Raw genomic sequence first — 15,356 nt, 5'->3', positions numbered from 1 at the left:
CAGTTTAAGAGCTCTAAACTGAACTGACTGATAAGACGAGAGCTCTAAACTGACACTGAACTGACTGCCAAGCAATCAGTCAGTCAGTCAGTCTCATCAGTTTGGATTGATTGTTAGCAACTCTGCAACCTCCTACTGCCCTTCTAGGCCTGCTCTGAGTACATAAGGCTGGCCGTCAGCCTTATATATTGACTTGCCCCTCCGCGCTAGAAATCACAGTACAGCTACTTAGGGCGAGCGCCTTCTCGTTCGTTATCATTCCCGCAGCCGTAATTGTTTGTCGATTGGTGTATAATTGAGCTAGCGCACCTCCTACAACATTTGGTATGCCGTTCATCATTTGGTCGCAACAAGAGCTGTCATTCAAAGTAGCTCTGAGTGCGATTTGTGTACCAAGTTGTGGTAAGCTTTCTGAGACGTGCTCTTGTTGTGCATAAGGCAGATATGCTAGCGCGGGTTCCCCGCGTTTTCTCGAACCTACCTAAGCAGCCACGTAGCCTTCATCGATTCTCGCGCGTGCACTGCCACCATATATCCCATGCCAGCAAGCGTTACAGATCTCCGTTGGCTCACTATCAGAATCTTGGGCGTCAAACTAGGAACTACCCTGGTCACCAGGCTGTATAGCTCACCAGTCTAGCCATGCATCTCACTTCTCGATGGCCCTGCAATTGCCCCGCGACAGCTCAGGCGCCTTTTTCAATTTTCAGGCCGGATATAATTGAGCGAAAGCGGGATGGCTCCCTATATCATTGGCTTTTGGCGCAGCCTCACGTTCTGTAGACTTACCTGCAGCGCCTTTCTCCGCTCACGATGTGGGCAACATACTGCGCCTTTGGCTCCGTGCTGTCACCACAGATGCATAAAAGAAGCGTGAGCTGGCCACATGTGTCTACACCAGGACAAGCGAAGACGCTGATATCTATCTTCGCCGGTAAAGAAAGGTCAAAACCATAACGCCTCCGCTCGTCCCAGGAAGAGCTTGATATCGAACCACATGACTTCGAGCTACAGCGAGTACGTAGATGCGCAGATACCGAGCCATCCCTGTCTCAAGGGATTGGCCGATTTTCTTCATGGTTATGGGAAAACACAAGTTCATCCGACCAAATTTTCCAGCATCGACTTCGCACAGGGCAACAGTCAAAATCCACAATCGTGGGAAATCCGCGCAAGAGATGCTCTTTTCACCACTGCATCCTTTGGAGTCTCGGTGGCTTCAGAGCCATCGGAAGAACAAAAGTTGCAGGATATCTTGGACATACCAAGCGACGCACAGGGACGAGTGTTGATCATCGAAGACATGGATCGACACATTGCATCCTATCTTGGCGCACGATACGATATATCGCCCTTCTTCTTTGCAAACCATCTGCATAACAGCTTTTCCAACTTCGAAGAGCGACCGCCGCTAGGCTCACTGACTATCCCCTCGATTCATTGTAAGGGGAACAGTATCCATCTGCACTACCGACGAGTCATCGATCTTGGACCTGCAAGACGCGAATCGTCGAAGCAAACGTGTACGAACAGTAACTTGACGCGTTCGGTCACGTTGACGCCACCAATCTCGACACGCTCCCTAGGCTGGGCTCGTAGTTGTTGCTCGATCATGAAGAAATCGATATCGCAAGACCAGTGGCTCTGTATGACTATTCTTACGCGTAATTTCTCCCTTGACTAATGATCAATCTAGGCTTGGTATTCGTCGATCCAACGAATGCAGATGTTCGTACGTCGATGGAGTTGAGTAAACCCTGCTTGAAACAAGTCCCGTTACATGGCGGTGGACCGAAGCTCGGTTTGAGCATCACAAAGTTCTCAAAATGGCAGGATAACAACGACAATCTAGTGACCAAGAACAACGCAAGGAAGCCATCGGCTGCTCGAGCTTCTAACACAACCGAAGAGCCTTCGTTGCGAGACATACTCATACAATGCTTCCAGCAACCTTCTCCAGACTTCGATGCACAAGATCCGTCTCTTCTGAGCTTAGCATACCACCCCATTCGAATCGTCATCTCAGAATGGAACTTCTACACGATGCTGCTCAGCCGTTACGTGGAGCATTACGAATATGCCCTCATCTCGTCCGAGGCAAGTGTTCAACTGTCTAACCTCGAAGAGCTCCTCCCTTGGCGCAGACGTTGTGCGCGAAGTCAGCAGAGACTTTGTCTTCTCCGTGTATTCATTGAGTCTCATCTCCAAGATACCCACAACGAGAAACTCAAGTCAGTCTGGAAACCGGTACTCCAAGACATCGACCATTTCTCCTCACAAATCAGCAATTGGGCCTCATTCTTGGGCTCTATGGTCTCGCAGCTTGATACACATCATTCGTTGATCGAGGCACGCAGCGTGAGGCGCTTTACATATGTCGTACTGGCGTTCACAGCCTTGAGTCTGGTTACGAGCATCTTCAGTATGACGGATGAAGTTCTTCCGTGGGGCAGCCGGTTTTGGATATACATCGTCATCGCTGTGCCTTTCACGCTTTTTGTTTTGTTAGGGTATTTTACTTTGTCTAGGAATTTAGGTCGAGCGTAGTCATAGAAAGCCACGGTAACGGAGATACTATGATTGTTAGCAAGCAAACTCAGCCTCGGGTCAATCTCTCTTCCACGCTAAGAATTGCAGTGCAAATTGAAAAATGCAAATGATTGGTCGATCTCCTGCCGTCCTTCATTCGCACGACCAGTTGTGGACGGATTATGACCACTCGTCCGCGCTAGAGATTGCAGTGCAAGGGCGGCGACGCCATCAGATGACGCGATGCAAATAGGCCAATCAATGGGCAGTAGAACAAGTGCAATGATCAGGCTGCATGTCACCTAGGTAGCTTCGCCGCTCAGCCTTACCATCAATTTGCACTGCAATCTTTAGCGTTGACCAAGAGTTACGGGATCGACCTGCGTGTATATGTAGTAACTGCTGCTTGCTGCCTCTGCATAAGACAACCTAAGGGGTAACGATCTGTTTTCAAAACGTTCAAGGTTTAGTATTAGGGGTTGCTGGCGGACCTTGCATGGCAACCATCAGCACAGAAGAGCGGGTAGAGGTCAAGTTTCGTGACAACCTTGGAAGGATTGGAGGGAAAAGTAATCTTGGCCTGAGGGATAGGTCACAAGAAAGTTTTGCACAAAAGAGCTCATTGTACTCCACAATACCACACTAACAATCATGCTAGTCAAACTCGCCTTTTACCCATCATAGAGCCTTATTCATCCGACCCTCTCCTTCCTGTCATCCGCCTTCACTAAAATTCGCAGTGCAGGAGGGTCTCGTCCAATTCCTGTTACATGAATGAGCAGTCTGGGGGACTGCACTTCCATGCTCAGAATTGCAGTGCAGTAGCGGCAGAGCTGAACACGCGTGCTTCCGATCAACTTCAACATTTGCTATTGGTTGTGTCCTTGCCGTCCCTGATGCACACAACCACCTGGGACGGATCATGACGACTCCTCCGCGCTAAAGACCGCAGTGCACGGGGTGGACAGGGCTGTTAGCGTTCTGAAAGGACGCTAAAACAATTGCAGCCTAGTTATCGCCTTGATTATCAGGACACCCTAATAAGCATTTCAACATTTAGCTCACGTGGCGCAGCGGTAAGTGCAGAAACGCAACTCACTACAGCATGATTCAGTCGCTCACTAATTGTCGACTTATAACAGCAGGGCGAAGGACCACGTAATGGATGATTCTTGATGGGACTTGAAGCACACGGCTGATTTGCAGCCCTGTCCGCTTTCCCCAAACAGAGCTAGCCTCAGGCTCGTTCCTCTGGCTCTGGCTGTTCCTCCACGCTAAGAATTGCAGTGCACTTACAGTCTGGAGACAAAGGGCGGCTCTGTGAACTTCCATTGGTTAAACAGTTGCCACTTCACATCTGCCTTCAGTGATATCCGATCCTGAAATAGTCTACCCCGACATCAACACAATCTGTGTCGGCGCTGACCAAGAACCGCGTCTAAGAGGGCCTCTGCATCGGGTGTATCCAATTCCATGATGTGTTGGGCGCAGCGCAGCCTACTACGAGGGAACGGTCAAGCCCACAGGCATTACAAGCCACCCACAGAGACATCTCCTCTCGATCGCATGATGCTAGTCAGACGGGGCCTTCCAAAAGTACAGCATGAGCTTTTTTTTTTATCATGAACGAAACATCCGCCACTACCACCCTATCGTCAATCTTTGATCACGCGCATAATTCTTCAATCTATATCTCAATCACCACGAACCAAAAAAGACCACCGGCACGTTGCTAACAGTAACTTTTATATTCTATGCATCAAATACCGGTATATCATCCCAAAGTCAGATACCAAAAAAACGCCAATCATGCATTCATAACCTTCCCATTTCCCCACCTCCACTCTTCCATCACATCAACCATCTTCCTTGACAAATCTTCTTCTTCATCTCTCTCTCTCTCTCACACACACAAACACCATCTAATCAATATACTCACTCCTCACCTTCTTCGCCCTCCTCTTATTCGCCTTGAAATGCTTCTTACCACTCATCATCTGCATCTCCTTTGGATCCACATCCTTCTCCAACGCCGCCATCATCTTCGCCTTCCTGCCACTCAACTCCTTACCCTGCTCACTATACTTGTAGTGAAACGGCTGGTTAACCCTTCCCATCCCTTGTCCAGGGCCAAAAAACCTTTTATCCATGCGCTGCGTCTTTGCACCTTGAAGGGGAACACCACCGCCGTCGAGCTCGTCGTCCATGAGTGACATGTCGTCGGTAGTGGCCTCGGGTCCAGCAAGGGAGTGGTTACCAGGGAGGTTGGCGAGAGGGTGGTGGCGGCGCTTAGCGGGGAGGTGGTTTACGTCGTAGAGTTCGCGGTTGAAGTGCTTGGGGTCTAGCGGGGGATCGGTAGGCGGGGGATGGCAGAAGAGGATCTTGCCCTTGACGTAGTCCTTGAGGATGTAGCGTGCGGCTCGGGACTCATCTGGTTGACCGAGACCTTGTGTGGAGAAACCTCGGGCAATGGCGTAGGCGCGGAGGACTTCGTCAGAGGTCAAAATGCCGGTTCCACCTTCTTCGATTGGTCGGGGGTGGATCTTCATGCCGTAGAGGGCCTCGAGGAAGGGTTGGGGGATGCGACGTGCAACAAGACCAGCGGGGCCAGTGTACTCGCGAAGTTGGTCGATTGGCAATACACCAGCACATACGAGTTCGGCTTTGGTTGTTGCAAAGTTAGGGAACACCAGACCAGGGCAATCACACAGGACAACCTTTTCGCTGAGATGGATGGTTTGGAAGTGCTTGGTCTTTCCGGGTGTGGCGGACACAGACACCTTCTTCGCACCGATCAAGGCGTTGATGGTGGACGACTTTCCGACGTTGGGGTAACCAACTAGACCAATTGACGTCTTTCGCGGCTCGCCGTTGGGTCCGGTGTCGACATCGGGCGCATGTTGGAGGAACAAGGCTTCGAGATCCTCGGTCGTCAGTATCCGTGTGCGCTCGTCGCCATCAGACTCTGATCGGCTTGCGCCGGGTACATCGACAGTCTCTTCATCCACCCACTGTTCCTTCTCCTCTTGCTTGTCTTGCAAGTTGATCTTTTTGGCTTCCTTGACAAGCGCATCAGCCTCTTCTTCTGAATCCTCTCCCATACCATCGTCGGTCAGCAACTCATCCGAGTCGATATCATCGTCTGACTCATCGTCCTCGACAAGTCCAGCGCGGGCTTCATTGATCTCTTTGGCGAGTTCAGCCGAGAAGAACTTGTAGTTGATGCCCGCTTCGGTGAAGTAGTCGGCCCATGCCTTTCTCTGCTCCAGCGTCATCATATCGGCCTTGTTGACCAGCAACAGGTTGTTCTTCTTAGGATCCACCTCCTTGACATAGTCTTCCAAGTCTTCGGATCGGAACATGAGCGGGTTTCGAGCGTCCACAATCTGCACAATCAGATCCGACCGTTCGATAACACGCCACAACTGCCTCCAAACTTCAAGATTGCGCTCAAAAGGTGTCAGAAGGAGGTCGTTGTTCTCTTGTAGCTCAGCCAAGCCTCTCCGCCATTGTAGTAGGGACGCCCTCTCCTTCTCATCCAGCTCTTGCGGCGTAGTGTCCTTGTCCCAACGAGGCCGCCTCGGTACAGTCAATCGGTTCTTGTTCTCCTTGTGCCTCTTTGTGGCATTGCGCTCTTCGAGTGGCGAGAGGAGGTATGGGTTCTTCTGGTCCTTGTGGATGATCTTGACGTTGTTCATCTTCTCGGCGGTGAAGTCGGTGCCGGCTAACTCCGCGGTGGAAAGGAAGTCGTCGAGGGCGCCTTGTTCGGTGACGGACCGCATCTTCATGTACGACGCTTCCTTCTTCTCGTTCGTGATGTACTGTGAGTGTTAGTATGAGTCTTATTGTGTGTTCGACGGGACGCCTCTCAAGACACTGCGCATTGTGCCTACAGGTGCGCAGATGTTTGACCGCATAGATAACATACCTTTTCGCCATTCTGACCTGTTCGCTCGATACCCGCATTGAAGTTGCCCTTTCGCAGATTATCGCCCTTTCCCTTTGCGAACCTATCGTTCATCAGGCTGTTGCCCAGCCCGACGCTCTTTTTGGATTTGGCGAGCACCATATTTGCAGTCGAAAATGTGTTTTGTGTGGTTGTGGTGGGTGTTCGTGACCCAATAGAGGGGTGAGTGGAAAGAGAAAGTTGCGACGGGAGTTGCCCCACCACGTCATTCACGGGCTGCCCTCGCCTAAATTATTTTTCTGAGCGCCCGACACGCCAAAAGACCCTTTGTAAGCGCCTTCCCCAGACTTCTACTGCAACCAACAACTCGCCACTGCCTTGAAAATCATTGGGACGAGTCGCACAACCCGCCAAGATGCCTCGCCGCCAGTTCATGTAAGGAGAGAAATTTGGGTGCGCAATCGAAAAAGTACCCCGCTAACCCCGCGACAGCGATAAGAAGAACGCGACAAACTTTCGTCTCGTCCACCGCGCCCAAAATGACCCGCGGATCCACGACGAAGATGCCCCGCAGATGGTCTTCGCTGAGACCAGCGCGCCCAACCAGCGCGAAGAGGATCAGCCCGCTGGAAGTTCACGTGCGTCGCAATACTCGTCCGTGACGGGACGCAGCGCAATCAAGTCAAGGCGCGACCTGGAAAGCGAATATGGCGACAAAGTACGGAAAAACGAGGGCGAAGCGGCCAACTATGGCATCTACTACGACGACAGCAAATACGACTACATGCAACACATGCGCGACCTGGGCTCCGGCGGCGGCGACGCATACTTTGTCGAAGCCAAAGCCGAGAAGAAGGGAAAGCAGAAGATGGATTTGGCCGACATGCTGCGCGACGCCTCGCTGAGCGACAGCAGAAGCCAGGCCGACCTCAGTGTAAGCAGCAACATCAGCAGTGTGAGCGACTTCTTTGGCGAAGACATGGCACCCTCAGAGTTTGTCCGCAAAACCACGTACCAAGACCAACAAAACATCCCCGACGCCCTCAGGGGATTCCAGCCAGACATGGACCCGCGCCTCCGCGAAGTGCTCGAAGCGCTCGAAGACGAAGCCTACGTCGAAGACGACGAAGACATCTTCAACGACCTGACCCAAGACGGCTACGAAGTCGACCAACGAGAATTCGAGTCCACAGACTTTGACAACGCGGGAGACGACGACAGAAACCCCATGGACCGTTTCCTCGACGGCGACGACGACGCAGGCTGGGAATCCGACGACACAGTCAAAGCGCCTTCTCCCAGACAAAAGCCCGCCAGTGGCGAGATGCCTGCGCCAGACGAAGCACCCGCCCCAGCCGACGCAGCCGACCTCGCCTACCTAGACGAATTCAAGAAGTTCAAACAAGACGTCAAAGCCGCCAAACCCCAGAACAACAACGATGCCGCCAACAGAGGCATCCCCGATGACCAATCCTTCATAACAGGCGCTTCAGGCCTGACTTCAGGCGGCCGCCACAAGAAGCGAAAAGGCGCAAAGACATCTACATCTGGCTACTCCATGTCTAGTTCTGCGCTTCACAGGACCGAAGGACTTACCTTGCTGGACCAGCGCTTCGACAAGATTGAAGAAGAGTATGCTGATGATGGCTTCGGGAATTACGATGACATGCCTGATGATGCGTCTATGGTCAGTGGAATAAGCAAGATGAGCAAAATGTCCGGTATGAGTGGTATGAGTGCGTGGTCGGGTTCAGAGGCGCCCCCGCTGCGTAGCGATTTCGATAGCATCATGGATGATTTCTTGGGCAATCATCATAGTGTGGGTAAGAGTGGACGCAGGGTCAAGAAGGGTAAGCAGCAGAGTGGGCTGGAGCAGTTGGATGAGGTGAGGAGGGGGCTTGGGGCGCCGAGGGTGAAGCCGCAGGATAAGTTTAGTGTGTTGAGGGCTTGAAATGTGGGGGGTTTGAGATTGGCTCTTGATGACTTGTTTTTTTCGTGCTGAGAAGGATGATATGATGGGTTATGAATGTATGCATTTGTTGGCGTTTAGGCGGGGTCGGGAAAAAGGGAACAAGGATTAGACAAAGGCTGGGATCATGTTATACCCATATCACAAGTATACAGTAGAATGAGAATCTAGACTTGACGTTCATAACTTCATTCGTTGATATCATTCAAGTCGTGACTACTCTCGCACGTCCAATCACATCCTCAATCTTCCTCACACCAAACCATCCATTTCCCCTTCACCTCCTCTCTCTACCTGCACAGTATCTCAACCTAAGCCTTGGGCTCAACACTTGCGCCCGCAACACCCCTCTGAAGCGCCTTCTTGCTAACCAGCCTGAATCCACCCACAAGCATAAGCAGCGCCAAGCTACCCAGCACAACCGCCAACGTAACAAACGCACCAATAACACCACCAATAGCAGGTGAGATATCGCTTCCACTACCACCGCTCTGCTGCGAAGCGCTCGCATCACCGTTGTTAGCAAACGCCGCGCAAGAACCCGCCGTGTTACCACACTTGCCACACCACTGCTCCGTATCGCTAATAGCAAACTCCTTGAGCTTATTCTGGAAAGTAGACCAGGATACAGCGTTATCGCTGCCGCCAAAGAGGGGGTACACAGCCGGCTCGCTCGCATTGCTCGCCGTGCCATTGTGGAACAAGAATCGTACTTGCAGGTCATCTCCGCTGGGGAATCCAGAGTCGACGTTGGCGTTGGTGAAGAGCTCAAAGACCATGGAGCTCGCGTAGTCGACGACGCCGGTGAAGTCGTCAGACACCTTGGGCAGGTCTGCGAGACCGAAGAAAGACATGAAGGTGGCGTAGGCGCCGAATTGGATGCCGAATTTCTTGGCGCCAGAGGTGCTGATGATGTTGTTCATGTAAGAGAGGACCTCTCCGGCGAGTTGCATGCCGGCGACTGCGCGCATGTTATCGCTGGCGTTGTAGGCAAGACCCCATTCGTGGGCGTTGGCGAGGGTGGCGATTTGGTGGAGGGTGGTGTTGGTCAAGGTGTCGTTGTTGCGGATGGAGCTGTTATGGATTTCAGCTACGTGGATGGTGTCGTAGACTGTGGTTACATGTTAGTTTGGGGTATGAATCGATAAAGGCCTTGGTGAAGACATACCGACGTAGGCGTTCTTGAACGTCACCTGATCATCGGCCATGACACCGTTGATGGAGGGAATGAGGGAGGTGTAGAAGTCACCGGTACTGGACGCAAGGTTCTTGTAGTCTGCACTGTCAAAGTAGGAGTTTGAGCTCGTCTTTGCGTTTTGGCAGCTCGACGCATCTTGCAGCCAGCCGCTGTCCTCAGAGCCGGAACCAGTCTCGATGGTGTTGACGGGAATGAGCTGGTAGCCATCCATTGGCGCCTGCACGCTCTGGCCGTTGGCAAGTGTTGAGACAGTCTGGACCGGGGGGTACAGTCCCTGGAGGAAACCCATGGCTGAGTTCTGAAGAACATTGTCGACGGGTGCTTGGACCTGGAGCTGAGACAGCTTGACCTCATCCTCATTGATACCGCGGATCTTGGAGTCGCCGGACAGGTAACGTGAGCGGTAGTACTGGCCGGATGTGTAAACCTGCTCGTAACCGAGGGTAGTCAGGTTGGTGGGAGCAAGGGCCTTTGGAGTACGGTCACCATGGCGGTGGAAGATGTAAGCTCCAAGAACGGTCTCAGCTGCCTCGGCGCCAGCGAGCATGGACAGAGCAGAAAGAGCAACAACAGACTTCATGGTGGGCAATTGATGTGAAAGCTTGTCAACGAAGGAAGCTATTCACAAGAGCGAATGAAGCAAGACGAACCCAGTGCAAAGCGGCGAAACTCGCGAGGCAGAGGTGGGATGGAGAAAGCAGTAAACAGCGGACGTCAAGGCATGACTTATACCAGCTATCTTCGCTGCATGCCCCGCTGCGTAAAGGAAATCAGCTCCGGAGTAAACAATAGCAGCTAGATAGCAAGAGTAATCACGTCCAATCCGAACAATCTCCAGCCCATGGTATAGCGGGGCACACGCATTGTGCTTTCCGAATCTCGCAGCTCGGGAGGGGCAGGTAGTAAGTGGGGGTTAGAGCGACCCACCCGCCGTGACAAGCTTTTTCCGCGCAACAGGCCTCTCTGACCAAGAGCGACAGTCTGCGTGAATAAGTAATAGTCAGAATGACGATGGCTTATTCACCCTTCGCTGCCGTACAATATCTCGCAGACGCCGCCGATTGGTACATCCATTACAGCGTCCGTCCCCGTGCTCCAGAACGCTTTCCAATCCACTTCTTCCGACGCGCTAAACTGATATGCCGAAAAAGAGCTTCGTCGACTGGGTGGTGCACTCGCTCTAGTACCTTTTTCCTTGTCTTTGTCGTGAAGTTTGTCGGTTACTAGCACCGGATCGCGTGCGATTTGCCCAGTCATGCGATCGACAACGGCTATCTGCGCGCATTCATCCACGAGGTTCTCGCAGCTGCTCAGCGGTAGGGTGAGGTAGCGCGTGTTGTAGCTTGCTAGTGCAACATAGATGTATATGACTAGCACGACCAGCCAGCACGGCACTGCGAGCGCCCACCACCGGTTAGGGTAGTAGTGAATTCCCATCTGATGCAGCATGGGAGCTGGCACATAGGCCCAGAGAATGTACATGAGAAAAGCGGCAGAACTGCCTAGGTACAGGGCAAAGCCGTAATATTCGTACGTAGGTACTTTCGGCGAGGCCCGGGGTACGGTCGGAGCATGCCGTGCCGAACTAGCGAGGTTCGTAGGTGTGCTTGTGCCTGTTGTATGCGAGCCTGCTCTTGTGTATCCTTCTACGTCGGACGAGTCTGGTGTTGTAGGCCTCGAGGTTGGGCGGCTGAACGCGGGGCGCAGGAGCGATGTCAACGAGGGTGACGGCGGGAGAGGCGTAGGCGGCCTGTTGTAGAAGGGCGGAAAGAGTGCAGTCGCGGTATGTTGAGGGAGGTGACTGTACGATTTAGATGTGTACAACGGCCGAGATGTAGGCGGTGGCTCCTCGTCGTCCTCTTCGTCCTCGCTCGCTATATCCTCTACCGCGAACGAGTCTTCGTCTTCATCCTGATTGTCCTCTACAGACGCCGCCTCGGAGAGCGCGCTGTTCGATATCGGCGACAAGGGACTTGCTCCTGGCCGGGTTGCGGAGCGTGGAGGGGATGCCACAGTGTGGTCATCGCGACTTTGTCCATCGAATGACCCTAAAGTGGGTAGGTTAGGCGTCGATTTGGAGTAGAACCCCGAAGGAGCAGAGTCCCCTCTACTATGGGGCGGCATGTCGTTAAGGTGTAGTTTGGCGCAAAGTCCAGACGTACCTCATGCACTTATCGCGTGCTTGAGCCTCTCAATTACGCGTTCGCGCTAGCGGAACGGTTCCGCATCAATCTGCCTAATGGCAGCTCACAATGTTCGAGGTCTGATAGTAACTGCAGTATGATCTAGTACGAACAAGAATATCACGTGCGTGTAACGAGTCCTGTAGTGCATATTTGGCTCAAAGTCTCTTTGGCTCAATGCTTGTCATGAGGCTATTGTGGCCGGTATCTCGCATCGTCATAACCTGATAGCAGACACCAGCATCTCTGAACTTCTATGTCAACGACAAAGGAAAGCCCAAGAGAAACATTTTTCTGGGTTTACTAGCTCTGTCGCTGTCACGATTTGAGACGAAGACATGACCGAGTCTGTGAGCCAAATGCGTCAATACAGCAGAGATGAAATGTCGGAAAGGGGTGTAGTGTATGAAAACGTACCTGCTCTGCACTAAACAGAACCATCACGAGGCTTACCGTCGATCAGCTTGTCAAGAGATATGACTCGCGTATCATGTTCGTAAACTCGACGCTTGGTATTGCTCTTGACCGAGCGGCATTAGCTACATATTCCTTGGCGCTTGGCCAGAAAAAGTCCAACCGCAGCTTGTCATCCTACCCTTGACTATGGCGATTTCGACCTTCTCTTCGCAAAACTCGCAACACCATTGTCGAGATACCCGTCCAGGAAGCGAACACTCTTCCAGTATCTTGGCGCTTACTTCGTTTACAGCCCTCATCTCTACCGTGCTGCTCAACGGCAGTGTCTCAACTCACTATAATCATGTTCAGCAAAATGGCACCTGAATCTCCGGAGGAAACTCTTAAGCATGCTAGTATGAGCCTCATTCGGCACTCCACCTTGTCTTGGCCCGCCGAATACTGCCATTGTCGTCTGGAGTGTTGTCTTCCAGTATTTCACGGGCGATTGGAATTGTTTCGGCGAACCCTTCTTGGTACAACTCCGCTGCTTCGGAGCTCAGCCACTGCGCTCCGAGTCAGAGTCTCCATCGCCAATCTCTCGTTTTTGAGCACTTCAGCATGTCGCTTGGTAGAGCCTCTACAGACAGCATTCTCCTCATTATTGGAGCATCCGACCTGGCCGTGGCTGTCGAATCCAGCTGGTTCGATCTTGTCTTGTTCAGGTTTTGTTCTACCTCAAAGAGCTCGGTTGGACAGTTAGGTACTACGCTAACATCGCTGCCTGACTAACAAGAGGGCACTGTCGCCTTTAGATCTTACTACTACCCAAGGAGCGCCGCGACGGTCTAACCGCTAGCTAATCTCATATTGTTTCCTCTTTTGATCACCATCGTATCGCGAATCTGTAAAGAATAGGAGAGGCGATCTGCCTAGGGATAAACGTTATCCCAGAAGTGATCGAAATGTCGATCAGTACCCTGACCAGTAAGGAGGATAACGCCCGGCCTGACTTCGGCTTAGTCACTGCCTAGACTGCACTGCTACTGCTTACAACGCTTATTCTCAACTTGGCCTTCTATCCAGACTTCGTTAGCTGGCCAAGTTCAAGGAGAAGTTGAACGGGCTTATGGTGGAAGGGAAAGTGCTTGGGAACAACACTTCCAGGGTTACATTGTGACCGAGCATTACCCTTTGGGAGCAGTACGCATACGAGATGATGGAAGGTTATGGACGACCATTGTCATAGCTTTTTGTCAAGTCTAAGTAAAAGACAGTTGTAGTGGTGACTTGGCAATGGAGTCTGGCGATAGGCTATACCATGAGATGGCCATTTCTGAGAGATCTTACGAGATGCCATAAATCTCCGCCAATCGTGTAGGACGAATATAGAATCGGGCTCCAGATCATGTTGATTGAGTGCTTGGCTTGTAAGAGAAGAAGACCCACACACGAGTAGCTACACCGCGATGTTGCACGGTACAATTCGCAGTACGCCGACGGAGATTCATTCGGTGCTGATCGCAACAGTACATAACTTATCCGACACAGTATATACCTCATACAACTTACCCGACACGGTATAGACTCATACAGTGTGCGAACAGTATAAGTATCACGGTCAGAGTTACTCGTTTTCTAATCAGCGCCTTTCACATCGACATCTTCAGCCAACACTCTACTACCTTCACTTCATCCAGAGTATTCTCATACTTCCCGCCATCATGCGATTCTCCAAGATCAGCTGCTTGAGCGTTCTCGCTCTTACGTCTTCGGCCATGGCCGCCGCTGACCCTGTCGTAAACGTCGAGGGATCGGTCGAGGTTGTCCCAGTGAGAATGACCAGCTGAAGACAATGAATATTGCATAAGCTAACTTGCAAAAAGGAGGTCGTCGAGAAGAGACTTGCTCCTATCGCCATTGCGCTCATCAAGGTCATCGGAGGACAACTTCTTGCAGGTGCTGCCAAGATCGCAGTCGACGCGACCAAGGCCCACCTTGAGGTTGAAAAGGCCGATTTCAACAACTTTGATGATGTAGGTCGATGCCGTGCATGAGATGAATTCTGCTAACAAGTCGCCCCAGGCTCGTGAGGCCTTCACCAAGTCGCTGAGCAAAGATCTTTACGAGAAGAGAGTAGCTGGTGTGAAGGGTGTAGCTTGCTACAACGGCCCCTATGCTTTCAGCTCAGGTGCCTCCTACGAGGGCCCCGTTACTGTCAAGTTCGAATGGGACATGTACAACACCGAGTAAGTCTAGTGCTCTTTTGCTAGCTGGAGAAATCCCTTTCTAACAGTTCCGTACTAGCTACGACTGCTTCGAGATCAAATCCGGTACCGCAATCAACAAGGGTGATGGAGGATTCATCAACGTAAGTTTTACCTCAGATTCATATCAGACTTCGATACTAAGCTGTTTTCAGATTGCCTACTACGGTCAATGCCAGCATGCTGGTGCTGAATACCGCTGCTAAGCGCGTTCTTGCTTGAACCACTTTTTAGGCGGTACCAGTAGCGGCAATCACAGGAAACGGAGAGATTGTAGTTCAGTTCAGGCGTCGAAGTTAAACTTAGAAGCACTTATGTTTCAATATCTTGAGAGCGGACAGTATAATGTTACAGTACAATCATTCCCAACCGTTCCTCAGAATGTAAACCAGTGACTGTTACCATACAAATCAGGCTTCCTCAGACTGACTCGAACGCAATTCTACACATTTGTGAGGTGTGGTTCTTCGTTAAGGAATGAGGTTTGCGCCGCTCCTGATTAGGTCTAGCGTAGATCCAGCACACGCTTAGCACCTGAGCTGACTTCTATTGAAGTGGCTCTTTGACACTCATCAAGCAACAACAGCAACCTCGAAGAACCGCGGCAGGTCAACCATCTAGTAGACGGGCCGTCTGTTCAACGAGAACTTATACTGCGCGATATTGCGATGGCCGATGCGATCAAAGATGCGCGCGCCACGTCCGCTGGTACTGGATTGACGCAGACCGCTGCGCTGCTCCCGATTTCCGCAACGCGAGTGATGCCTACGCAGTACTATACAGCGCACGAGGGATATGGCGAGCGAAATGGCCATATGAATGCAGGCTTCGACATGGTCATCTGTAATGTGTATCTTTCCAAGGAGTCAGCGATGTGCTCGAAGAGTCCGATTCACACACCTACTTC

General features: G+C 51.8%; 5 protein-coding genes across 5 annotated transcripts; 2 read left to right on the top strand and 3 right to left on the bottom strand.

Annotated features, from left to right (window-relative positions):
• Positions 1 to 4,451: 4,451 nt before the first annotated feature.
• On the bottom strand, positions 4,452 to 6,598 carry J4E82_011081 (uncharacterized protein; the record flags this gene model as incomplete). Its single annotated transcript, XM_051737291.1, has 2 exons — positions 4,452 to 6,350; positions 6,458 to 6,598. 2 exons carry the CDS (start codon positions 6,596 to 6,598, stop codon positions 4,452 to 4,454), a joined length of 2,040 nt encoding a protein of 679 aa, XP_051582960.1.
• A 253-nt stretch (positions 6,599 to 6,851) lies between these two features.
• On the top strand, positions 6,852 to 8,387 carry J4E82_011080 (uncharacterized protein; the record flags this gene model as incomplete). The annotated part of the gene is made up of 2 exons (XM_051737290.1): positions 6,852 to 6,871; positions 6,929 to 8,387. 2 exons carry the CDS (start codon positions 6,852 to 6,854, stop codon positions 8,385 to 8,387), a joined length of 1,479 nt encoding a protein of 492 aa, XP_051582959.1.
• A 329-nt stretch (positions 8,388 to 8,716) lies between these two features.
• J4E82_011079 (uncharacterized protein) lies at positions 8,717 to 10,183 on the bottom strand (the record flags this gene model as incomplete). Its single annotated transcript, XM_051737289.1, has 2 exons — positions 8,717 to 9,516; positions 9,574 to 10,183. The coding sequence occupies 2 exons, from the start codon at positions 10,181 to 10,183 to the stop codon at positions 8,717 to 8,719; spliced, it is 1,410 nt and encodes a 469-aa protein (XP_051582958.1).
• Positions 10,184 to 10,623: 440 nt separating this feature from the next.
• Positions 10,624 to 11,727, bottom strand: J4E82_011078 (uncharacterized protein; the record flags this gene model as incomplete). The annotated part of the gene is made up of 1 exon (XM_051737288.1): positions 10,624 to 11,727. One exon carries the CDS (start codon positions 11,725 to 11,727, stop codon positions 10,624 to 10,626), a length of 1,104 nt encoding a protein of 367 aa, XP_051582957.1.
• Positions 11,728 to 13,906: 2,179 nt separating this feature from the next.
• On the top strand, positions 13,907 to 14,655 carry J4E82_011077 (uncharacterized protein; the record flags this gene model as incomplete). The annotated part of the gene is made up of 5 exons (XM_051737287.1): positions 13,907 to 14,014; positions 14,069 to 14,218; positions 14,268 to 14,431; positions 14,490 to 14,553; positions 14,605 to 14,655. 5 exons carry the CDS (start codon positions 13,907 to 13,909, stop codon positions 14,653 to 14,655), a joined length of 537 nt encoding a protein of 178 aa, XP_051582956.1.
• Between the last annotated feature and the right edge of the window lie 701 nt (positions 14,656 to 15,356).

The sequence above is a fragment of the Alternaria postmessia genome (genome assembly GCF_024291825.1).
Source record: "Alternaria postmessia strain BMP 2775 chromosome Unknown scaffold_163, whole genome shotgun sequence".
In the NCBI taxonomy this organism is placed as follows: Eukaryota; Fungi; Ascomycota; class Dothideomycetes; order Pleosporales; family Pleosporaceae; genus Alternaria; species Alternaria postmessia.
The sequence above is the reverse complement of the archived record's forward strand: the minus strand, read 5'-3'. Positions and strand labels throughout refer to the sequence as shown.